Source organism: Acanthaster planci, linkage group LG12 (assembly GCF_054643075.1).
Source record: "Acanthaster planci isolate LZ-2023a linkage group LG12, COTS_SCS, whole genome shotgun sequence".
Classification (NCBI taxonomy): Eukaryota; Metazoa; Echinodermata; class Asteroidea; order Valvatida; family Acanthasteridae; genus Acanthaster; species Acanthaster planci.
The window spans coordinates 269,577-295,118 of record NC_141788.1 but is presented as its reverse complement, the minus strand read 5'-3'; the positions used below and the strand labels follow the sequence as shown (position 1 = coordinate 295,118).

At 37.8% G+C, this 25,542-nt stretch overlaps 1 protein-coding gene across 3 annotated transcripts; it reads left to right on the top strand.

Moving 5' to 3' along the window:
* The first annotated feature begins 1,714 nt into the window (after window positions 1-1,714).
* On the top strand, window positions 1,715-21,801 carry LOC110985799 (uncharacterized). 3 transcript variants are annotated; one of them, XM_022247146.2, is made up of 12 exons: window positions 1,719-1,845; window positions 3,919-3,954; window positions 5,306-6,023; window positions 6,541-6,679; window positions 8,997-9,055; window positions 13,885-14,003; window positions 14,672-14,733; window positions 15,098-15,217; window positions 16,565-16,808; window positions 17,625-17,790; window positions 18,505-18,579; window positions 19,236-21,801. In XM_022247146.2, exons 1-12 carry the CDS (start codon window positions 1,792-1,794, stop codon window positions 19,289-19,291), a joined length of 1,848 nt encoding a protein of 615 aa, XP_022102838.2. In that variant the 5' UTR covers window positions 1,719-1,791; the 3' UTR covers window positions 19,292-21,801. The 3 variants fall into 3 exon arrangements, with proteins under 3 accessions (XP_087000284.1, XP_022102838.2, XP_022102844.2); XM_022247152.2 differs by lacking the exon at window positions 15,098-15,217 and having other exon boundaries at window positions 1,729-1,845; XM_087144158.1 differs by lacking the exons at window positions 17,625-17,790; window positions 18,505-18,579; window positions 19,236-21,801 and having other exon boundaries at window positions 1,715-1,845; window positions 15,098-15,216; window positions 16,565-16,800.
* The last annotated feature ends 3,741 nt before the right edge of the window (window positions 21,802-25,542 follow it).

The window sequence follows — 25,542 nt, the reverse complement described above, 5'->3', positions numbered from 1 at the left end:
GAGCATTTTATTATCAAAAATTTAAATGATAAAACACGAAACTAACACCAAAAACCATTTACGAAACAAGTTATTAAAAAATTAAATAACACTTAAACTACTAAAATTAATTGCACCAAAAATAAGAAATTACGGGCGAACAACATTTTATTATAAAAATGTAAATAGTAAAACACAAAACAAACACCAAAACATTCATAACAGGAATTATGTAAAAATAAATACCCAACATTTGAAAACAATATGCCCCAAAAAGTTCTTAAATGACAACAGTGAATCAAAATACGAAATAACTGATTTAAAAAACACAAATTGTCGAAACCAAAGGTTGCCAACAGCTCAATTCACTTTTTAGCAAGAAGCTAAACGCAAATCATTAGAAAAGTTCTTAAACAAATTTGGTTCCATCGTATATTACTTTATTTTATGTAAAATGACTTGTATTCTTTTGGCTGTTTTTGATCCTTTTGCCTTCCGGTATTTTTTTTTTTTTATAAACAAACTCAACGCAAATCAATTCTCAAGCAAACTAAGTTAGTCTCATCGTTGGTGGCGTCCTATGTCATCCTCTACCATGATGTCCACGATCGCGCGATCTTGGAAGCGGTTTGTCGATCTTATGATGCAGCAACAACTGTGACATTCATCTCATTACTTAAATTGCATACGTCAAGCAGGAGCTGATAACATATTCTGCCTTTTCTTCTTCGCTACCGAAAATAACTTCACCATAAATTGTTCATTTATCTAAAATTTAATACAATAACTACTGATTTGAAATAAATTGTCGTAAAATGATTTTTCGATAATAATCACTGAAAAATAAATTACAATACTGTGATCAACAGAGGCTCAGCAATGATCGGTTCCTATTTTATCGCGGAAACTCCACTATCGCAGTAAAGGACGTTTTGAATTTTGCGTTGCTGGTGAGTTTCTAATCATCGACAATGTTCACCCAGGTAATCAATAATGTATGGCCTGAGGAAAGGTTTTAGTAAAATTTGAGGGACAAATCCTACATGTTGTCCCTGGATATTTGTTGCTTAGTTCCCATGTGTCAATGTCAAAATGGCTAAAAGTGTCTAAAATGCGCTGAATTTTTTTATTTGTTTGTTGCTTTTGGATATCATAAAGCGCACCCCAATCTCCATTACAATATAAACTTGCATCGATACTTTGACCCTCCGTCAGTATTATTGTTTTTTTGGCTTTTCTCTTTCAATTGGAAGAATGTCAGAATGTCGCGTGTGTTATACTTATACATTGCATTTAGAATACATACATTGATAATCCATAGAGCTCTGTGATTGTATCTGATTTCAAATGTTCAACAAGCACTCAATTAGATTCAGAATGTCTGCGCTCAGGATTGCGTCAAAGTTTCTCCGCGCGGAGAATGAGAAGTCAGTGCTCTAGTTTTGATAGATTCGTCTCCGTCTCATCAGGCTCCATCTACGAAACCAATCCCCGTTTGTGGGCCTGAAGTATTTAAATTAAATTGAAATACTGTAATGTTTGGCTTTTTGCATTTTTATTGATGTTTTGTGGCACTAGTATCAGACTTACTATTACGCTCACAACTTGGGTCAGGTAGTAAAAAAAAACACGGTTGAAGCCTGAATGAAGCCGACGTACATCGAGGTGCTTGCAACTTACATTACCGCCCTCTTTTATTCAGAAGTTTCATACGACTGTTGTATGCATTCTGCATTCAAAGTCGCTACCACAAAAAACGGTCGTATGAAGTCAATACTCGACTAGACTCCACTCGATCATCAACTGATCAACATGTCGTGCGAACAGGTGGAAGAATTGGCCAAAGATTCCTCCGGTTCCAATGAGGTAAAATCGCCATATTTTCGTCAGTAAGATATGTTTTAAGTTGTCGTTATACGGCCCAGTTATTGCAAAGGTTGATTACGAGCCATTTATTGCGGATTTCCTGTTCGTAAGGGATGCTTTTTTTTCCTTTTAACTTCCGCGTCGACGCGACCCAATGGGCACTTAACACAGTGTGCACTATCACATTATTGAGGCTGGTCAACCCAGTCAAAGTCACTGATGTTTGTCCTGGTCTTATATCACCGTGGGCTTGTTCCGTAGTTTTCTACATGATATTTGCGTGTATATGTCTGTGTTGATCTCTTCGTGGAAAATCATTCTTTGTTTTAAGGAGCTGTAATCTTAATTCATGTTTGTGAGTTGCCAAAAATTTGTGTTTGGTAAGTTCATGTACATAACTCGGTGTTACTGTTAAGCCATACATACGGATAGTTCTGGAAGTACATTACACTATAGTCATCATAACTGTCGTGCAAGCTGATTGTTCATCTTGTTTTGTAATGTGGATTAGTTTGGCTCATGCTATGACCTGAATACAGTTTCAGTCTCATATCTGAGGTTATTCAGCCCTAGAATTTCAGTCTTTCATCAGCAGATGATTTCTCTCATCTTGCTGATGATGAAGACAGTTGGCTGGAGTTGGCTGATCATTGTTTTGGAGTTGTATACATGGCTGTCACATCAAATTATAATGTGAGGACTTGAGTACAACTCTGAATCACCACATGTATGTATTATTAGGGGAATAATATAAGACTGGCTCAGGAGATTGGACACAACCAATGTCTGAGCCGCAGGTGAGGACATTATCAGCATTCAATCTCCTCAGCCGATCTTAAACATTCTCTTATGCTCTTGATCTTAAACATAAAGACAACCAAGCACATTTACATGTATTCCCATTTATAAATACCATTTTACTTTTAGTCAGAGAGGCAAAAGAACTCACTACAATAAATTTCAAGAATTTACTATCATTTTCCTGAACATCCCTGTCCATTTTATGGTATATTCCTTGTGCAAGTAGTCTAGAAGTCTCCTTATATGGACTTGGCTTGTGTGTGGTGAGTTCAGCATGCAATGGCGCATGCAGACTCTTGACTGAAAGGAGTGGATTAAACTGTCTTACATTCATGTGCTTTTATGCCGCAGGCATTTTATCAAATTGCAGTGGGTCATGTTGCACATTGTTGAATAGGCAAACTGTCTAGGGTATTTATGAATACACGTTTAAACATTTCATACTTGCTTTAACATGACATTGTAAATTGGGTACATCTTCTCATTGTGTGTGTTGTCATTTCATAGCTGACATGTAGATACTGTTAGCTTTGATATCGATCTAGTGCATTTTGCAAGGTACATGTTCTAGTACCTGTATGTATTCGTATCTACCAGCCCCAAAAGAAATCAAAGTCTAAGTCCCACACATACATCATGTAAGTTGTGCCCAATGTACATAGCTTCAGCTTTGCTTTATGTGTTTCTCAACATGTCTGTCAGCGTTTTGTGTTGGGATAAATGCAGTTCATTTGTTCAAGTTTACAAGATTCCATGGGTGCGTTTGAGTGAGGTATTCATGTTAACATGAGTATACTTCTGAGCGCTCGAACTGCTGGAGTACGACCTGCGGGTCAGTGAGAGTAATCTCGCTGAAGGGAGAGGGTACACTCCTGCACCCGAGTGTAATGTACACACATCTTACATGTACTCCTGAGTAACTGCGCAAATGCACCCTTTGTTACCACTACTGCAGTTCATGTGAAATGTGAATATTTATGATAGGCGTTCTAAATCCATTCAATGAGTTTTGGCCCCAAATTCTTCATAATCAGCATTACTATTATCTCATCTTTTCTGACAGTTGTTGGCAAAGTGAAATGAAAAGTTAGAATTGTTTTTTCATTAGCTGTTGAAATGGCAGCTGGCCTGAATAGTCTGAAATTGAGGAGAGTTTACCTACAAAATTCGATGTGAAATCTGAGGTTGTGTACATAACTATTGTGCATACATGTAGATCAAATGTGCATTCTGTGAATTTTTTATCCTTTTTTCTGCTGGCTATACTTGTAGTTAATGCAACACATGCGGGAGATCTGCTGCATTAAGGTTGGTATCAGGGAACTAGACCTTGTAGCAGCTATGACAGTAATTTTTCCAGCGCGTTTACCCCTGCATGCATAATGAAAAGTGATGGACTGAAGTCTTGATAAACAAGTTGCATATATGCAGACACCCACCTGAAATATGAATTGTCTGGATTTATCAAGATTTTTGGTTTGCTTGTTGCTGTAGAGGGCAGAAGATATTGCAATGCACATATACATGTATGCATACATTTGTAGCTGGTCTGTTTGTTTGTTGTTGGTTTCAAGACTAATATTAATAGTGTCTTTTGCTTCTTCGCCAATGCTGTGGGTCATATCCGAAGCCATTTTCTGTTATTTTATTTGATATATTTGTAGCTTAGATAACAGAAATCTGCAGTGACTAAGCAGGAAATTATTCTGATGCTCAATATGCTGTAAGCAGAAACGCTTAGCAAGCAAGAGGATGGTAAGCATGACACTAACTTTTGTTTAAAAGCTAGACACTTTGAAGATTAAAATGAAATATCTTCTGTTCACATGGATGTGCAGAAGACAAACTACGTGTTCCACAGTTAAAGAGTATCAATCGGTCAGATAAAGGAATGGTGATTGGAAAACTGATTTCATTTTGACCATGCCCTGTCAAAATCTATCAAGATGATGATAACAGGTCGTGTTCCTACATGTACGTGCATGTACTACATGCACATGTACATGTATATAAATGAAGAATTCCATGCAAAGTTAGATGTTTCAGTTGTTCATCTTAGCCATCCTGATTCCATCTCCTTTTCTTAGGTTGTGCAGTATTCTGATGGACTGTTGTGAATTCTTTTTTAAGTAGGAATGTACCATCTTGTTACTGCATACTCTTGGATTTCAGTTTATTTGGTCAAGTTTCTTACAATCAATAGATATGGTTAATACACATATACCGGTACATGTACTTGGGAAAGATCTCATTCAGTAGACAAGTACATGTAAAAAAAATCAGTAACTGAATCCTTACTTTTAATTACATACATGTACATATAATGTACTAATATTTATTTCCATTAGTCTTTCATGTAAGGAAATGCCAATTGATGAACCAGAAGAACAGACTAACAATTGTTGTGTTTTTCTTTTCTTTCATTCAATTCATTTTATTTGCCGAATGTGATATGGATAATTTACAAAGAACCTTTGCAACCCATGTACATAATTCATATCTTTTGTTGTTTATCAAAGCTGAAGTTGTTGTTTACTGTAGGCATGGTAGGTATTACGTTTAGCTGGGCAGAAAGTACAAAATTTTCTATAGAGGAAGAAAAAGCCTTTCTCTAAGAAGCACATGATTCAAATCATGTTGTGATATTTCTTGTTTGTAGGAGAACTCTGTGAAGAATATCGCTTCCATGTTTAACCAGCCTAGTCAAGGTCCAGGCATGGGTCGACCCCAGGTTGCTGCCAAGCCAGGTGTTGCAGCTAAACCTAGTGTTGCAGCTAAACCTGGAAAATTGGACCTTGACGACAAAATCAAAATCATTGCTCCTAACATCCGCTCACCCCATTTGGAGAAACCATCCAATGGTGTGGTCAAGTCGCCCAATAAGGTTGCACCCAAAAATGTGCCAACACCTGGAAAACTTCCAATGGGTGGACCATTAATGTTGGGAACAAACATGGCAGAAATCAAGAACATGAGGGAAAATCTGAAGAAAGCACCGGTCCCAGTGCCAGCACCAACCACATCTCCATCTGACCCCTTTAAAATGGAACTGAAGAGGTCAATCAAAAAGCCACCAGTAGCTCCTCCAACTAGAACAACACCATCCCTTAGCCAGAAAGTAACCCCACCCATTTCAGGACGTGATGAGGCAGACACTGTTACCAAAGAGAATATATCCACCTCTAAATCAGAGGAAGATTCGACTTCATTGTCTTCGTTCACCAGTGAATCTTCCATCCCAAGAAGAGGCTCATCCACAAGTCAGAAGACAACTGGAGATAAACCGGTCTTGGAGATCCTGCCTCCATTGGAGACTATAGGACCACCTCCTAAGAAACCAGCAAAACCAACTAATGTGAAGCTACCCAAACCAACAGGTGAGTTCATTCTCAGGAATTTAATTGAGATATATAGTTTGGGGAATATGGGTTTAATGCGGATTTGGGGCCAAGAAGACTGTGCCTGGAAGCTTTATAATTTATTGCAATCTCAGATTCAAGAGCTGGTGCTTTAAGTTGATTAATTCAGTATGGTTGAAATGGTTGCCTTGGAAACAGTAAGCTTGTATTCTCAAAAAAGGAGAGAAGTGTACATATCATTGCAGGAGCAGTTTAGGACAGAAAGTTTCAAAAAGTACTTGAACTTGCAAAGACATGTTACAAAAGAAAGGGAAATTTGGGGTGAAATATGTACAAACATTTTTGGTTTTGAAAGACTGTTGGGGGAAACATGAGATTTTTTATTTGAAATCATTACTAAATGTACTGTCTGCAACAGTGTATTAGGTACATAAATGTACGTTCAGTAGGAATGAATTTAGATGGGACAATAATTTTTTGTCTATAAAATCACCATCTAATGAACCTGGTTAATTTATTTTTCCTGTTACTGCAGAGCCGCTGCCGTCAATTAATCAGCGCCCTTCATTGACCAAATCTACCCATACTGAGCAAGATAATGATGGAGCAGATTCAGGAGAACTTTATGATGATGTGGAGGTACATGTGCATGTTGATAAAAGAATCTCACTCATGTAAGTACATTGTGTAACTTTTATCGGGATGGGAGAAGCTAATTTCTTTACCAATCCGTTATAATCCCTTTATTAATTTTATAGCTGTATAGTTTGTAGCTTATTTATACCTGTAACAACACAGGGCCCTTAGGGATAGCAGTTGGTTGATGGCTAACGAGGTTACCCTGTTAAAATAAAACAGTAAATTTGTACCGAGGGGAATGTTTAAGGCATTGTGTTGTTTCGAAGTAAGGTTGGAAGTTACTGTATAAGAATAAATTTAAGTACGTTTCCTTTTTTCTTTTGAGAAGGATTTTTCATAGGAGTAGGTTAACATGCCAGGCCCAGCTAACTGGTATCATTCAAACTCAAAAGTGAATTTGCTAATATCAAAACATATTTTCTTGTGTGATAGGAAACAGGAATTGTAAATTTGGCCATTTAGGATTTTATCCCAGAAATGGATGAAATTTCATCTAGTTATTGAAACTGAAAGAAAAGTCCAGATTATTCTCTATTTGAAACACATTTTATGCAGGTTGAATCCAGGATAGGAATTTAATGGAGGCATCTAAGGCAATTACCTTAAATATACAACTTGTCGCTTCCTTTACGCCCATTGAAATGTTCCTATAGACTAGTTGATTTTCTTATGCAAATTCCCTTTTGAAAGGAGAAATTGCTTTGGCTTAAGAATAAAATTCCTGCCCTGCAAATCTGCGGATATACATACATGTACATGTACAATACTGGTTTGTGAGACATCATGATCTGTTGAATGAAGGATTTCTCAGACCATAGAGCACTTACACTGCGGAAATGGCCCATGGGTCATTGTGTGTTGTATGATTTGAAGGGAAATCCCCTACTTTGGCCAGTCTCAGCCCCATATACCAGCTTTTGACATTGTTTACTCAACTTTTCAATTCACAGCACAGACAAACCTACCCTATGCCATGGATGTGTATAATAAAATCTGGACTCGCAACTCACATGTACAACTGAAGTGGGACACTACTGTGTGTAAACAATATGGCATGAGTAGGTTTGTGTGTGTGTATGTACCAGATGTACGTGTAGGTGTGCACTTACACTTATTGTGTGTTGATAAACTTCTAGTTTATGTACATCCCAAAGGCCAGGAAGTAGAGATTTAAAGAGCTTACCAGGATTTATATGTTATAAAAATGATTGCTAATTTTAGTCTCAAAGTGAATCTAATATTTACATGGATGCAACCAGAAAAATGAGATGGACATCTTTCGGGGGGGGGGTTTAAAGTACTCATTAGCGGCAACCTAACGCGCCGTGAACAAAGGAAGGTGATCAGTTCCGTATTTCTAAGCAAATTAATATTATTTATCCTGTTTTGTTTTGTCCTTTCCCCTTTTTCATTTTCTTATTTTCTGAAGTACCACTACCCCCCTCTCCCCTCAACAACACCCATACTGTCCACTGACTCAAGCTCATGAGCCATACCCTTGATATGTAGGATATTACCTGTTGTGTGTATAAAAGCATTAATGGTCAGTAGAGGTCAATTCATCAAGTAACGTACCTGTATGTCCTGAGGTAATCTTAGCCACAATATTTTCTTGTCAAGTCATAGTAACTAAAGTCGTGTGTCATAGTACCGGTACCTAGAGTGCTTAATTTTTCATCCTGGCATAATCTCTGTCATTGGCAAAATGATTTCAGAACAGTTTTCTGAAATCAAATATGTCCGGTCTTCTGTAGGATAGCATCAGCTCAACTTTGTAATGGTAATTTACACTTAAAAGATGGATGGTGACTTTTTAGTTAATCAGAGAAAAATTCTAGGAACAGGTTGAATCCACTGCTTTAAGAAACAACATGTTAGTCTGAAGTAATGCATGCAGTACGTCATCTTCCTTTGCCATGACAACAAACTCTAAATCAACAAAGAACTGTAAGTTACCATGTAGCTTCTGACCAATAAACTGGTAAAACAACTCAAAATTATGAAGAAGGAAAACTCCTGTTCAAAATATACAGGCTTCACTTTATGTAAAGTTGTTTGAGCATATTTTCAAAAAGTTATGCGTTTATTTGAGAATGTATCCTCTGCAGTTTGCTTCAAGCACTGGAAAAGTATAAATTATGGACATCTGTTTCCATTTTTATGCTTTTCAGTTGGCAAGGAATCTTATCAAAGAATTTAGAATCAAGCCATCACCATATCATGCTTGTACAGTATTGGAATCACTGAAGCATTGCAGACAGGAAGAATGTGATGGAAGATCTGTAGTTTAGTCCTAATGCAGTGAATGTATGGAGGAAAATTATGACGTAAGATACGTTGGATCTCTTACAGCCCTACCATGGATTCGGATGAGGAGTCTGCAGAGGATTTGCTCTATGATGACACACAAGGTATGTATACCGTGTACATTGTACATTTCCAACCTACCGGTATGTGTCATCTGTAGTAAACAAGGTTTGAGTTGCAGGATGTTGTGGGAAAATCTGACACCAGAAAGGAGAGTCGGTTTGTGCATCACATGTAGATCACATGTGATTTTGAATTATTTATCAGTTAAAAATTGGTTTTGAACCATATTTTAGTACTTGGCATGACCTGCAAATGTGCGGTCTTTGTTCAGCATGGACTTGGTTTTCTCTCATCTTTATTTTCATCTTCAGGTCTTTTTCAGTGGAATAACCCTAAGCCTGAACATTCAATAGAAAGGATGTTGTTCTCCTGAATTCGCTTACACAAATCTTTCCTTGAAGAATGTTTTTAGTAGAAAGGAAAATTCAAATTGGAGATCATCTTTGTATATGTACATGTATACGTACCTGCTTGTAACATAGCACTCATGGTTTGGTGTAGATACGTGTATATTACACACTTGGTATAAGTGGCAATATTTTGTCCTTATTGTTTTCATTGGCTGCCTGCATGTTTCACTGACCAGAAATAAGTCCATAGATTAATTGGTCATCAATTTCCTTGTGGTATAGAGTGTCCCATTCATGCTGAATGACAATAAAGTTTACTGGCATTGTTTTGGTCATATTTGTATAGCACCACTTATGCACATATTAAACTCATCACACTTAAATTAAAAGTGTGTGTGATTATATCGAAGACTTGTCTTTACTTTATTTAATTTGCTTGGAAAGAGGTTGTGGCTTGACCTTTTTGATCATTGTCCTTCCTTTGACATGACAATCTATTGCTCAATCTGTAGCCCAATTGACCCTGGATTGTATGATATTCACCTCTTGTAGTATACCAGTTACATGTACCTTGCTGGATGGTGTATCTACAGGCTAGTTTCTATTTCCTGAATCATCTGTGCTTTTGCATGCCTTAAAAACCAGCCTGGAATGCATACAGGAACCTCACAATAAATTTATGTATCACCTGTATCATGGTGCTTGTGTGTAGGTATGGTCAGTAGAGCATAGGGTATATAACTACACTGTAGGTACCAAACACACTATGCAAATATACTCAAATGTAGTGTAGTGATTGGGGGCACCGAATCCCAAACCACAATCAATCCCAGTCCTAGATGACATAAAACCTTTACAAGAAACCTCAGGTATTATACATGTAGGATAGTGGGTTTGTGCATTTTGTGGTTGTTACCAATAGAGGGCACAATGGAACCGAGAAAAGTCAACAGTTAGGCCACACTGTTTTGAAGAAGAATAGAACATGTAACAGTGTAAGTGCTCTTGAAGATTGTCCTCTTGACCAAATAGTACTGAATCCACACAGCTGTTGGTTCTGTCAATAGGACACAGAGAACAGGCATACATGCATTTCCTTTCTACATTTTATTATTTTAACCCAGGGCCCCTTTGTGCATACATGTTTGTAATGTGTAATGATCTGGCAGGCACTGTGTTGTGGGGAATTTTGTTTTTTCATTTCATCTCAACATTTATTTCTGTTGTAACATACATCTGTTGGGGGCCATTAAATGAAAGGTGTATTACGAAAGAACGTACATGTATAAAACTTAAAAAGGAAAAAAAAAGATGACACAAATATTATGATTAAAGAGAAGGAGCTAATGGTATCTCAGAAAATCGGAGACAAGTTTCCGGGGGGGAGGGAGAAGCTTCAGAACAATGAACTGATAGACCATTAACTCTGGAAGGGGAACGTTTCATGGTTTTCAAGCAAATTTGTCATTTTCATCCTCTTTTATCTCTTTTTACACAAGTTTCTATTGGTAGTTTCCAGCCCGACCACAGTTTAGTGAGGTGTGTGTATTCATGCACATTGTGTAAGGTGGGTCAAAGTTGAAGTACAGTAGCTGTGTGCCAGTATAGTACAACTGAAACTGGGTTGTGTACATAGTCATGTGTAGTACTTAGAAGGGGAAAGGGCCACGTTTAATGGCACCTGACAACTTGAAATGTACCAGACTTCTTCATGTAAGCCGATACTTTAATTAATTGAACCATTTCCTTAGAAAGTGCTTAAATTTGTCCTGAGGTTAAGTACATGCACGACGGTAGATAGCTCCCACAGATGCATAAGTCTGAACATCCCCCGTACATTTAGGTCAGAACCATTGATTACTGTTTTATTTAACATTTTGAAAATAAGTGTGATGTTTTAAAGAAATAACAGACTTATTTGGTTGAAGTTTACAGTTATCATATGGAAATTTGTGAAATTCCAGTGCTTGTTTTTAGTGATTTTTTTTGCTTCAGAACTGTAACCTCGGGCATTTTTACTTCAAACCAGTGGTGGGGGTGGGTGGGCTGGGGCCCTTTGCCCCCACACAAATTCCTGGTTCCCTAGGTGACCCCCCCCCAAAAAAAATCGGATGAGTGGATATTGAACAAAGCTAACAAAAACTTGCCCTGAAAAATCTCACCACTGAAAGCTGGTGCCCCCTTTGTGCCCCCATTTGTAAAATCCTAGCTACGCCACTGCTTCAAACCCTTGAGTTGATCATTTCCCTAAGTTTGGAGAGTGGGGAACATGTTGTGTCTGTAGGTTTGTGCTGTGCTTGTTCGACATCAGTAGATTCAGGAAAACATTTGTGTTTCCAAAAAAATACTGGACTACGCACTCCCCTGGAAGAACATGAAACCCACATGAAATCACCGGGGAAATGGACGAGGAAATTGAGTGGGAGTGAGGTTGAATCTGGAAATCCCTGTGTTGTAAATCAAACATATTGGTTAATCGTTAACAAGGAACTCTCATGGCTTGTTAGTCCAGCACTTCCTTCCTTATTTGTATTCATGGCCCTGGCATGTCCTGGCTGATATAAGTATCTGTTCAAACATCACTTGTCTGAGTTTAAATAATCCAAGACCAACATTACAGGTAGATCTACACAGTATCTGATTTGAATGTGTAGTTTCTGGGTGGTTGAATGGGGATAGGCAGGTGGATGGTAGGGGTGGGTTGATTAATGAGGAGGTTTGCCTTCACTTTAGTTTGATCTTCATGTACATTTGTACATGTACATGAATATATATATCGGTATAAGGGCAACACCTCTCTCTCCTCTCTGTCTCCCTTTATCTGTAGGGATCCAGATTACATTTTCCTACTAATACGGTCTCCAAGTGGCCTATTAGTTTTCAGCCTTGAAATTAGTTTTTAATTATCAGTTATTGGCAAATGTCCCAAATACATTTAAATATTGGCCCCTCGTTGCGAAAATTCTAAATCATGTGATCATACCACTACCTTGTTCTGTATGACATGTACATGTATGGACTTCATTTCAGAAATACTTGTGCAACAGTGACAGATACTCAAGTACATTACTGCTGTGTGCTTTTGTACACATTCTGATGAAATTTGGCTTTGCATGGACACAAATGTCTTTGCTATTTCTTAAACTATTCATTAGTGATCCCTGTAATTTGTGTGCAATGTTTCTGTAGAATAAAGGAAGAAATGATATATTTCTTTTTTACAAAAGGGTAAACATTCACACAGTGCTACATTTACAGGGAAACAAAGTCCTAGCTTTCTTATAGAAGTGTCATCACACATTCTTTATTAATTCTCATCTCACTTGATTTCTAATTCATGTATGTGCATGGGATGTATTGAATACACATGACTCTTGCTGACAGGAAGAGATTAAACAACTTTTAGAAGGTACATGTACATATATTATCTGACATTTTGTTATAAAACATCTGGGCAATAGTAAAAAAATCCTGTCATTTGACTTACTGCATACTTTTTACATCAACTGTCAGTTTCTCTTCCGCAATTTCATCAAGGACACACACAGAACTACATGAGAATGGTACATGTACAATGACAGGAATTCTCGTGAATAGAAAGGTCACTTCTGACTTGGAACTGTGCATGTGTCCAATTTTTCTCTTCCTTCTTTGCTTCCTTGTTTTATTTCATGTTAATGTCCATACTATCTCAGAAAGTGACAAAAAAAGTCAACAATAGGTTTCATTCTGACTACAGCTTATCAGGGAGAGGTCTCAACTGGAATAATGTGTATCACAACGTAAGAACTGTAATTTTTTAAATTTTTCAGTTGTCAGTTTTCTCCGGGCGGGAGGGGGGGTCAATTTAAAACAAAATAAGATTGTCACTGACTTGAAAAAAAAAGGAGTGTGTTTCTTATGAAAACCTATCTGTATCATACACTAACTTTTACAGAAGAACAAGCCTGGGAAATCAAATTGTAAAACTAATAAGGCTTGGAAGTTACTGGCTTCATATAATTCTAATGAAACTGAAAAAAGAGTATGCAAAATCAGACATGGAAATGGCAGTTTTTTTAAAGAAAAATATCAAACTTTGAAAAGACAAAAAGCAGACATGAGTTGCCTAAGAATTATACCAATTGATACTTTTATTGACTCATACTGGAAGTTGATTTGTGTATGTATACATACATTGTATGCATATTATGTTATTTCGTCATTATCTCTGGTTGAAGTCTGTCGTCATTCAAAGTCTTGTCTCATGTGTCATGATGGTATTCTATTTTATATTTCAGTGTACATGCACATCCCTTTTTCTTCTGGTGAGGGGAGGACTGATATTGTATAAGTTTATATTTCCCAGGATTCAACAGTTTGGTACTGGAATCATTGTTATTTGCAAACACTTACTCTTACCTCCACCTTCCAATCCTTTAGGCTTGTGAGCTGATGCCATTGGCACTTTTGAGAAATTCTTAGGTTTACTGGAAAGAAAATATGAAAATAAATTTTTTGTTTATTTTCTATAATGCTAGCACCATCGTTTCCATCATTACCACCATTACCATCAGTCCAATCCATCCCTGCCGTTCCTCAAACCAGTGGGTCTGATGATGGGCCCCAGGAGATCTATGATGATGTTTCCTTAGAAGGGGTAAGTCGAAGAGAGGAAACTTGTGTTATCCATGGAGAATCTGTGAGATGTGGAGAAGAGGCAACTGGTCAGTCAGTGTTAGCAGTATCAACAGCCTCACTTTTGCTGGACCATCAAGGGCAGTTAGGAGGGATAGTCTCCCCCCCCCCAAAAAAAAAAGAAGCAAGATATTGAAAAAAGTTCTGGTTTATTTCTTAATTTGGGAAAAGAAGTTTTAAGGGTGTCTGTTTCTTTCCCCCTTTTTTCCAAAAGTGTGAGAAAAGCCTGAAACTACACGTGTAGCCTCCACCCTCAGAGAGGCCATGAAAGGTTACATGTAACCTATGTACATAAAAGTTCTAAAATTTTGGGCTCCCTAAAAACAATTTTGCAACCCCTTGAAAATTTGGTCATTGTTCTACCCTTGAAGACCATCAGCTGATCTAATTGCACTATACTCACTGATTGAATGTGTGGTTGCTATGGTAACTGATGTGTCAGAATGTATTGTCTCTTGAGCGAGCAATATAAGACATACAGCACAGTGCAACTACCTTAGTAATATGCTGCATTGACTTTGATATCACTTGAGGAAATTGTACAAATGTCCTGATAGGTTACTCTTTGCTAATATCCCTATTAAAAGATTATTATTAATACATGCTTATTGATTGGTCTGATCTTAACAGGAATGTGAGGAGCTGTATGAGGCATTGGATGTGAGTACCGAAGACACACAATCACAGAAAAGGTATGAGTTAACCTGATAACAATTAGAGGGATCTGTTAGGTTAAAACATTAGACAACTATTGATTGTTCTTGTACCGTAGCTTTTGTGAAGCTAACCCTCCAATTAACATTTCGTGTCTGTTTGTGGCTAGCGATAATCTTTGCAACGTTTCAATGACAGCAGTGCCCTTTGTGGACATTGCTTATATGGCCGTTTAAAAGTATTTTCATACCGGTAGGTCTGTTTTCAGAAGAATGTAAATCTTCATGCGAGTGGATTGTCCTTAATTGTGAGCAGGACTCAGCGCATTGGATTTTTATTATGGCTCAAGAACACATATCTTGATCATAGCTACATGTACATTATTTGACAATCACTCTCCAGGAAGCATGATACAGACAAGCCTAAAGCCTCTTCAAAATGGCGTGACAGTTCAGTGGGGAGTAAAGCGAACAGACCAACAAGCAAGTGGTTTGTTTCACCTGAAGATGATGATGAAAGAAGTTAAGACACAGTATACAAAGGAACTTGTTCACATCATCTTATCATCCAGTTCAGGCTTTCAGAATTGCTTCTCGCTTCATTTCTCAACAGAGAATTGTGTTCAAAACCAAGCCTTGTGTCTAAAGTCTGATTTAAACTATAAGAAAGTCTTGAAGTTAAAGAAATTTTTTAGAATAAAATTGAGAAGAGCGTTTTTCCTATCCAGAGATGCCAAGTATACCCAAGATTTGTGTAATGTGGTTCACTTTGAATTTTTTGACTTACTTTTCGTGAGCCAAAGTTGTTGAGCTCTGTTTAGTCTGTGTTCTTTGAAAGCTTGTGTGTAGAAATATTCACCAACTTGTATCTGTGGGACTCGAACCCATGACCTGCTTACTGGTAGAATCATTTTAATCACTGAGCTTTTAACGTTATTTAGCGACAGGTAACTCGTAATACATACATGTAACTGTTGGTTGAAAAATTTGTGTCAGCAAGATTGAAAATTTGGTTCACATAAGACAATCCTTCCTGCTGGGTCCGGCTTAATTTGTAACTTTGAAAAGCTGCCAATTATGTTGACCACTAATTATTACTGCAGAAATCATCAACATCTTCACAGTACATGATGCCATGTTATGTTCACTGCCTACATTGTATTTGTCAAGAAATGTACCCTCTGCTCTGGTCGACTCTTCCAAAGCTACGTGTGTGTGACTTCTTCATGGCATTTCTATCAAGCCCAAATTCAACTGGGCCATCATTCTTTGGCTAAGTTGCAAGTCATTGCCAATGTGCCAGTCACTTAGCAAAGATTATGCTGCACAAAGCTAAGCCCATGTCAGAGGCAGTATTTACCCGTAAGCTGTTGCCATGTCAGGTTTTGCGTATACCATGTCCATATACATGTATTTCCCCAAACCCTCTTCCATACAGACACTTTTAAATTTCAAATTCCACCTCACTGTTTATAGTTTCACTTGGTGTTTTCACTCCATCTGAGCATGTGTGTCGTATAGGCCTGTGATGCCCTAATGAAGAAATTTTTTAAAATCAGTCAGAAAAAGTACGAGTAGATAATGGTACCAGATAACCATATAGATCTGATAGTCATCCTCATTGCCAGCATAAAAATCTGGGTTTTATCCACTAAGTTCTGTGAGTCATCCATGAGTTCTGTGGGCACCCATTGAGCTCTAGGAGTATACATTAAGTACTTGCTGACATTCTGTGATTACCCAGTGAGTTTTGTATGGAGTTCTGTGTATCATTGGAATATTAACAAAGTCAACAATTTGAGTGGCTCTTGTGGTATTCTGAATCCAGACATTTTCCAGTCATCTTTGTTACCTTTTCCTTTGATTTCAGACATTCCCTCGAATCCACTGAATCGGCTGATACTGCCGCTAAGCAGACAACAGCTCCATCATCTCTGCTGTCTCCAAAGAAGACAATGACCACTAGGAGTAAACAGGAAGAGAAACAACGGAAAGAACAGGAGAAACTGGAACAGCAGAAACGGAAGAAAGAGGAAGAAATGAGAAAGAAACGAGAAAAGGAAGAGAAAAAAAGAAAAGAGAAAGAAGAGAAGGAGATGAAGAAGAAATTCAATGTTAGTAGAAGACTTATTTGGCTACGCATTTGCATTCATGTCTCTAAGATTGTTGTGCATTCAAATCATTTGGAAAGGGTATGCTGTTGTGAAAACCCTATTCTATCTTTAGAGACTCATATCTGCTCAGCATGGGGAATGATGGGATGGAGTCGAGGTCATCACAGGTCATCCAGTCTTAAGCCAAGTCATAAGCTATTCAAATGAACTATGACAAAAGCATTCCTTTGTCATTGTGCCACCTGCTACCTGGGACTGGTCTGGTGACTGCACTTTGACTGTGCTTGTAAAAGGACTTGTGATGGACCTGACTGTAATGCTACCTAAAGCTTGCATTATTGGTATTAATTTGACATGATTGCAAGTTTTTACAAACTATATCTATATCATAATGTGGTACACAGTAGTGCTTTATGGGCGATGTACACATAGTCAGTCACGGACCGTGGAAGTGGAAATTGCTGCAATTTAAATGGTCACAATGTGCCTTGATACACTTTCATCATCTGTGTTCTGATTGGCTGAACTTAACAAGCAAGCACAGACCACATGTAGTCTGTGAAAACACTGAAATCAACTTGACACTATCTTATGAGTTCATCATGTTGAGAGTTGGCCTTGTTAATACAATGCACCTACAGTATTGACTTCTAACCCATTGATGAAAACAGTGTACATGGCATGATGTTTACCCAAGTACTCTGACTTTGGTTGACTGTTGCAAATTGAAGCTTCCCCCATGGTACATTATTAATACAGCAGCTAATATTGGACTTATTGGACTTAACTGAATGTATCTTTTTTACTTGTCTTCAGATCAAAGGAGACATCCATGTTTTGGACACAGGAACAGCCATTCAGGACTGTGGGTCTGACTATGAGAAGACAGATCTCATTTGTAAACGAGGAGACAAACTAGAAATCCTGAGGAGAGAAGGGAACCCACCAGGGAAGTGGTTGGCAAGGGATACACAAGGAAAATGTAAGTGTTTGAGTATAGATGATCAAATTTGTACTGACTGAGCTTCATGATCATCATTAGAAACAAGCAAGTTAGGAGCTTGGTTAAGAGCCATTCTACATGTAGTTTGGTCATGAATTATCTTGTGATTGTGAACTAAGGCTACGTCTAAAAGTATTGGCTAGAGCTGGCAATAAAGCACACGTTATGAGAAAACTACCAGACATGTTCATGTCATTGCCTATTGCAGCCAAAACGAAAGCTGCAGCCTCGTGTGCTTTGTCACAAGTGCAGTTTTTGCCATGCAAATATTAAATCACTAAATGCTATATACTCCCAAAAATATTCAATGAAAATGCCTCCAATTTAACAATGATTAAACAAAATGTGCACATTGAGGCAACATTTGTTTCCAGCCAAATATAAACTTTCCACAAACTTCTGCCTACAAACATGGTTGTCAGTGTTCGTAAACAAAAGAAGATTGTAATGTGAAAATAACTGCCTGTCAAAGTTGCAACCATGTATTGAAGCAACAGTGATTGACTTGTTAATGTCAATGCAAAACTTGTAGTGTTGGATTTTTGCTGTTCTTGGCAATGCAGATATATGTTGTTGATAAGCTGTCCCACAAATGATCTGTTGTGATTTAGAAATCTTTGTGAAGACAGAGTGTGAATGCGTAACATGATATAAAGTCGTTATTAACATTTTCTTGTGGTTTTTCGTGACCAGATGGCTTTGTTGAAGCAGATTTTGTAGCTATCGAGAATGATTGTCAAGAAACCTATGATGATGTCATTCCTTGTGGTAAGACGATTTTTCCATCTTGGCCCCTTTGTATAGCTGCCAACAATGACAAATATTAATTTCTAATTTCCACCCAGGAAGACGCTTCACTATAGATTTTTTCCTGCCCCTGTTTTTCTTGGGTGCTTACTGTTTGGTTTCCTATCCTAAGCTCGAATGTGCACAGTTTATTACAGTGGTGTATCCACGTTTTTGGTGAGGTTTACAGTTGGATTTTTTTCTTAAAATCTTCTTGAAATTTCATCCATAAAAGAACCCTTACTCCCCCCCCCATAGTGCTAGTGCCATGATGAAAATGTTAATGCTTTCAATTTGTTTAGAAAAAATGTTGCAGCATGCAACATGTCTCCAGAGGGCGGCATCCCCCTCCCAGATATCTCCCCTCCCTTCCCCAGATATGTGGCTGGTGCATTATTATTGTCTCTTGGAGCATTTTCGAAATGAGTGGATTTGGCTTAGCCTTTGGTTTCGTTGATTCCAGCCATTTTGAAGCAGCGTTCGAAACCACATGTTCAAGCTCTGACTGGAACCAGTGAAACTGAAGTCTAAGCCGAATCCACAGGTTTCAAACTGCTCATAGAAACCCTCCTCTGCAAAGCCTAGTAGAATTATAGAAGAGTAGTTCGTGACGTCATGATTTTTCTTTCCTGGTACAGATGAGAGCGGTTCAGAGAATGAGGAGCAACAGGAGATCTATGAAGCCTTTGATTAAACCTACCAATCATAGTCATTCTTTCATAGACAGCCAGCTAATCAGATTGACTCATGAACGTAGATGTCAGCAGGAACTACTTACTTCAAATTTTGTTCAAGTCAATGTAATTATTTTATGATATAAAGGTGCGTTTATTACCAGATATATATAGTGTATACATGTAGGTGTATTTATTTCTTGCTATATGTATGTTTTTTATGACATAATGGATATTTGTACTTCGGGAACTAGACTTGGATGGATTCTGACTGAGATAATGCATTATATGAAATAACATGTATGCCTATGAAAGCCAGTTGGTGGCGGCTACAGCCGCTTTCCACAGATGTGTGTCTTACTCCTAGCCATAGCCAGTTGATCTGGACATAACTTTGTACTTGTAAATGACTCGTCTATAAAGTGATGGAAAAATTAAGCAAATAGGCCATACAGTTTGAATAATGTCTGGGTTTTCTTGCGTGCGGTTTGAATATCCTAATTTTGAGCTTCATTGACAATTAGTAACTTTCTTTATGCAAACAAGTTTTGGCTTGGAATCATTTTGTGTCTATGTGCCATTGTCAGCCGGGTTGAATAACTGTAATGTCTTGGTACTGTGTGTCTTTGGTGTAATAGACATAAGCTTGCCTTGAATCACGTGATACAGTAACAGTATCTGTTATCAAATGAACAACCTTCATGCACTTGAACAAGTCACTATAGAAGACATTAATCATGTTAACCTTATGAAAGATGTAGATCACTTGCAAAAGGTCATGGAAAGAGGAAGAAAGGAATGCTGACTTTACATTTCACTTTCTGTTGAGTTTTTAAATGTTTGAAGAGATTATTACTGTTGGTTAATTTTTGTATATCTAGTTCTCTGTACTCAGTTTAAGTGAACTCAAGCCTTAAGTGAAATGCTTTCCCATCGTTGACCTGAAGCAGGTGCTCAGACTTCTCTTTTACAATTGGAGAGTTTCCTAAGCCAATCATAGATTTTTACAATTGATACCGTTCACTGTTGCATGTAAACACTTTCAGAATGAAATTCTATACATAGTTTGTTTTGACTTACAGCTGTTTTCTATTATTACCCTTTTTGTACAGGTGACTTTTGATACAAAAGTTTAAATTTTGTACAATTTGAGAAACATTGTAAGGGAAACAGGAATAAAATTATATGCAAAGTTGTTTGTACACAAATTATTTGTCTATAATGTGCCAAATTGCAAAAGTCAAAATTTAAATGGACTGTTTTGCTACTTTAGCTTTTTTTAATGCACAGGTCCTAAGTTGTTTCAATATCTTTTTTTTTAGTCAATTATTCTTGGGCTTTATGTAGTAAGAAGTTGGGAGTGAACTTGAAGAACAAATCATGCAAATGTATAGCAACCATGGAACACGTGGTATTGGAATAAAACGAGGGGGGTCATACAGGAAAGGGGATGACTTTTTTTTCGTTTCAGTCACTTAACCATACATTTTTAATGTGTAATTTTTGTTTTGTAAATTTGAATAATGTGAACTTTATGTTGGGTTTGAGAAGCTGAGTTTGTAAAATTGGGGTTTAATTTGGTTATCAATTTGATGTGTGTTTTATTCTTTCATTGCAACTGCTGGAAAAAGTCGTTATTTGTCTTAGCATATAAGTAGCAACATCCTGAAATTACATACAAATCACCTTATTGAGAGCAATTGCTTGGAGATAAATCTTGCCATAATGTTGCAGCTAATTAGGTATTTGACTATATCATACTCAGATGTTGAGATCTTATAGAACTGTGTTAAATCAGACAGTCCACCAATTCATTATACTGATGACCCAGCATGCTCTGTTATCATAGTAAGGAAATCTCAGCAGTGTAAGGAAAGACTAGGTCAAGAAATCTTGCTTAACTGTTTTCATGCAAGTGTTCTGAGGTCTGAGATTTTTTGAGAAGCCCTGTGGCCAAGTCTCAAGTCTTTGTGTACAAGTTACACATTTTCTTATTGGATTGGTCAAATCTAATACCAGAACTGAAGATTTCACTCTGTACTGTCTTGGGTTATTAGCAGACAGGTCAAGTAATTACAAGTCTGTGAAGTCCTTGTCACATCTAAAATCCAAACTGTCACAAAGCCTTTGTGAGTTTCCCTTTAAGACTCTTGCTGTCCCCAGTGCCACAGTCTAGCCATCATCTAACAAAATGCGCCTTTTCCCTGGACAACACTGATTTTCCAGGAATTTGAGGGATTCTGTGTCTCAAGTGATATTCTCTTAACAAGAGCAGCATGATGTCCATGTTATGATCGTGTAGATGTATGATATCCTACAGAACTTGTGTGTGCTCCTAGTTTTGAGAATTCCATTTCCTGAGATAACCTGACTCAAGCTGTGATTGTGCAGGACTTCGGTTCATAAATTGCTCTGACTTTTTGTAATTTGTTTTCTGTTTATATGTTGCTATTAATGCAACATGCAAAGCTAAAGAATGAAATATCAAGATGTCATTTTTATAATTGAAATAAATACGTCATTAATAAAACCTTTCATTTTATTTTGTTTATTTAAATATTGTTGCTACTGCTTTAGTTAGGAACGTGCTTCTCCATATGAATAAGTGTTCTCACTGTTCACTTTTTTCTTTTTTTAGGTTTTATTTTTCAAATATTTCTTTGCAATTAATAGCATATGGGCACCCCCCAAAATCGCGCATTTCGGGCCGGGAATACGCACTGTTTGCAAATTTTGGCAGACGAGACGCATTTTTGTCCCTTCCTAATGGATGATAATTATGATCATTTGGATGAACTCCAATCTGGACGGTTGCATTTCATGTTTGCGCTTGCAATTACACACACATGTACATGCATCTGTGCGTTCGATGCTGTAATGTCGGAGCGCCCTCTGTGATATGTCTTTTTTCCTTGATCGGTAAATAAAGGAATCACTGTAAAAGTACTGGTTGTGTTTTGTTTGTTTCTAAACCAACAAAAATTCCACGTGCCTATTTTGTATTTTGAAATGTATTTATTCATGCTAGGCAGACCAGTATTTTGCATTTGGGTGACGAAGCCTGCTCGTGAAATTTATTTTAGAAATGACCAGGCCTATGTATGGTTCTTTTCAGAACCCCATACGTTTTTCTGTCGGAGATTTCACATAAATGATGCTACTGCAAACCGTAAAATCCTTGTTGAACATTACATAGGGGATTTTTAGTCACGTAATTTTGACGGCCAGCGTTCTAAGTCTCTCAGTATTCTGGTGTACATGAAATTGTAAATGGCCAGATTCGAAAATGCACGCGATTCCTGATATGCCATTAGCAGTCATTAACGCCACGTGAAATCTGAGTGCTAGCTTCACATGAGCATAATCATGATGTTTTATAGGCCTAGTATAATCGTATTCGCAGAAGATAGCCAGTAGCGTAACCAGGGAGCCTGAATTTGTGAAGAGCAAAAATTTTTCAAGGAGGAATTACAATCAAATAAAATATAGCTAGTCCATATTTGCGTCCTATTTCGCAATTTCAAATACGGGGCCATGGGGAGGGACTTGCCCTGTGCTCCTGCGTCACTGTTTGAAGCTCGAAAACAACCCTGATTTACGGCAAAATTTTCTTTGACAAGTCCATAGAACCTCCGTGCATTACCGTCTGTTTCCTTCTGATAGAAAATAAATCACAAAAAGTAGTCAAGCGAGCGTTTGTTATTGATCGCTGTTCCAAGATACCGAGAGGAATAACGTCACCGCCTGTTGACAGGTAAGGTGAAGAATCAGTGGGCGGGTTTTTGGAACTTTGCGAAGCAAGGATTATCGCGATGTTTTTCAAGTAAGTATAATTCGGCCAAAGATGCCTCCAGCCTAATTATTGCATGATATAATGGTGTGAGACGTAGTAATTTCATGTACCCATAGTAGCATGAGGTTTGAATTCCTAGGAGTGGCGAAATAAGGATTCTTCTACGACTCCGGGGGGGGGGGGTAGGTGCTTTTGAAAAAGGTGGAATTGTATGGGTCAGATTATTTTTGTTACGGTCTTTCATCTGGTGCAAATGTCTTGTCATATTTGGCAAACTTCCCACAGAATGCTTGACATTTTAGTGGACGTAATTCGAACTGGTCGTAAATAATTTATATAGCTCCACAGAGATTGTCCAGTGGGCCAGGAATTCATGAGTCCCCACCTAAAACTGCTGATCAAAGTGTGTTTGTAGTTATCTAATTGCAGCCAGATACCCCCATTACACCCTAAAATACCAAAATAGCCGCATTGTTGGATAAATTCATTGCATAATGAAAGAAAATACGAAGCAAATATGTACAGGATGCTACACCCTAAAAAGTCTCGGGTCAGATTGACCCAGAATTGAGTCCCATTCGGCATGACCCTTTTCCGGGTCAAATTATGACCCAGAAAGGGTCAAATATGATCCGAAAATGGGGTCATAGTTTGACCAAGAAAAGGGTTACGCTGATTGGGACCCCATTCTGGGTCAATCTCACCCGGGATTTTTTCAAGCGTATAACTCATTAATTTGAAAGATCTATTACCCTGTAAAAATTACAATGATTGTTTAGCAGTGAAGTAAAATTTAATATAAATCTTGATAGGGCCTAATTGCATTGACAGCATAGGACATAAATTAAGTATGTCTTTATAATATCCACTGACTTCTTTATGGAGGCCAAAATAACCAGCGGTGTTTTTAAATTCGTGAATGGTTGAACTCCTTAGTAAATCCCTTTGTGGTATGTGGGGGAGTGTTTTCTGTGTGTAATCCCGAGTGTGCAGTTCCGATCCGATGCTTTATCGTATTCGATGAAAATAAACTGCTCAAATCGCAGCATCCTACGCTGTTTGGCGCAAAAGCTTATACCTTTTTTGTTACTTGTGGTTTAGCGTTTTGTGTTGTTGTCCCTGTCTTTATAAATTTGTTTGTAAAAATGGTCCTCGATCTATTAACGCTCGTGTGATCTTTGTTACCACCCAGTTCGATGTCTTTTCGTTTTGCTACGCGGAAAGTTTTTGCTGGGATTGAAACATCCACACAAACCTGCTTTAAAGATTTGTTCTGAAAAATCTGAATGATTAAGAAAGAAGTAGGCCTACTGATCTCTGCCAAGACCCAAAATCAACTTTCGGGAGGAAGGGGGGCAATTTTTTTTTTGGGGGGGGGAGAATTTTGAATTTTCTCCTTTTAACCTTTTACAGCTTTTCTGAGAGGCTGTATTTGCAAGTTTTGGAAGGAAGAGAAATCCATGAAACAGACCCAAGTAAAATAGGCCTTTTTGCTTTATTTAAAACGGTTGGCCCTCTTTTTTAGAGGGAAGGGGAGAGAAATTGCCCCAATTTATCACTCCTTAGATCCGTCCTTGATCTCTACACGATGCATTTATTACTGAGGTTCAACTACCCAATCGTGACGAACAGTTAATTGTTGGAGGAAAAGGTCTGTCATAATGCGGTAATCCGCTGAAATACCGCACGTGTTGCCTGCGGTTAATGCACACGCGAACCAAAATGGACCTGCTATGGGTACAAGTTTAGACAACTGTCTACCGACACTCATAATAAAACGCTTCAAATTGCCTCCCCTTTTGAAATGTCGCACCAGCAACTGCAAAATGTCCCTGTTCGATCTCCATTCTTAACCGAAAAGTGAAGTCTTATACGTTACATTCAATTCACAAAACATTCATTAAAACTCGCCAACAGGGTTAGCCTACTTCTTTTCACGATGTTTGCACTTGTTAAGAAGCAAACCTACGGCAACAAAAATTAATCGATGAGTACCCTTTGTATTTATAGAAATGACTGGCATGTACGACCTTTGGTCCATTTCAACATATTTCAATGGAACAAAATTATTTTCAGGACTGAGAAAACAGTAGGATTACACATGTTTAGCTCTAAAGTTTTTCTGGAGTTATTTTATTTTGTCCAGTGGGTATTTCGAAAGTCTTAATCTAGTTCAGCGTTGGGTCATTGGCCGTCTGTCACTTCGCGGTTTGGACCCGTCCATTTACAATAGGGAGTTCGCATATAAAAGCCATGCCAAACTATTCAATTTAATAATATTCTTTAATTTTTCTATATCATTCTATAATTGCAACTACTTAGAAAAACATTTTCAATTGAAAATTATAAATTATCCTGAGAAATATTTTCTTAAAGAGGGGTAAGAATGTCCCCTTCGCATTCTGTTTTGAGTGTTCTACCCTATGAGTGGTGACATCATCTACGCAGCGTGTGTGCTGAAAGGTCTCCACTCTCCAG

What these genes read in the sequence shown, in the direction of transcription:
- LOC110985799 (XM_022247146.2), top strand. Translation starts at nt 1,792, where the DNA reads ATGTCGTGCGAACAGGTGGAAGAATTGGCCAAAGATTCCTCCGGTTCC. An exon ending in GATAAAAGAATCTCACTCAT is followed by an intron (nt 6,680 to 8,996) that starts GTAAGTACATTG and finishes GATCTCTTACAG; the next exon opens with CCCTACCATGGATTCGGATG. An exon ending in AAGGGATACACAAGGAAAAT is followed by an intron (nt 17,791 to 18,504) that starts GTAAGTGTTTGA and finishes TTTCGTGACCAG; the next exon opens with ATGGCTTTGTTGAAGCAGAT.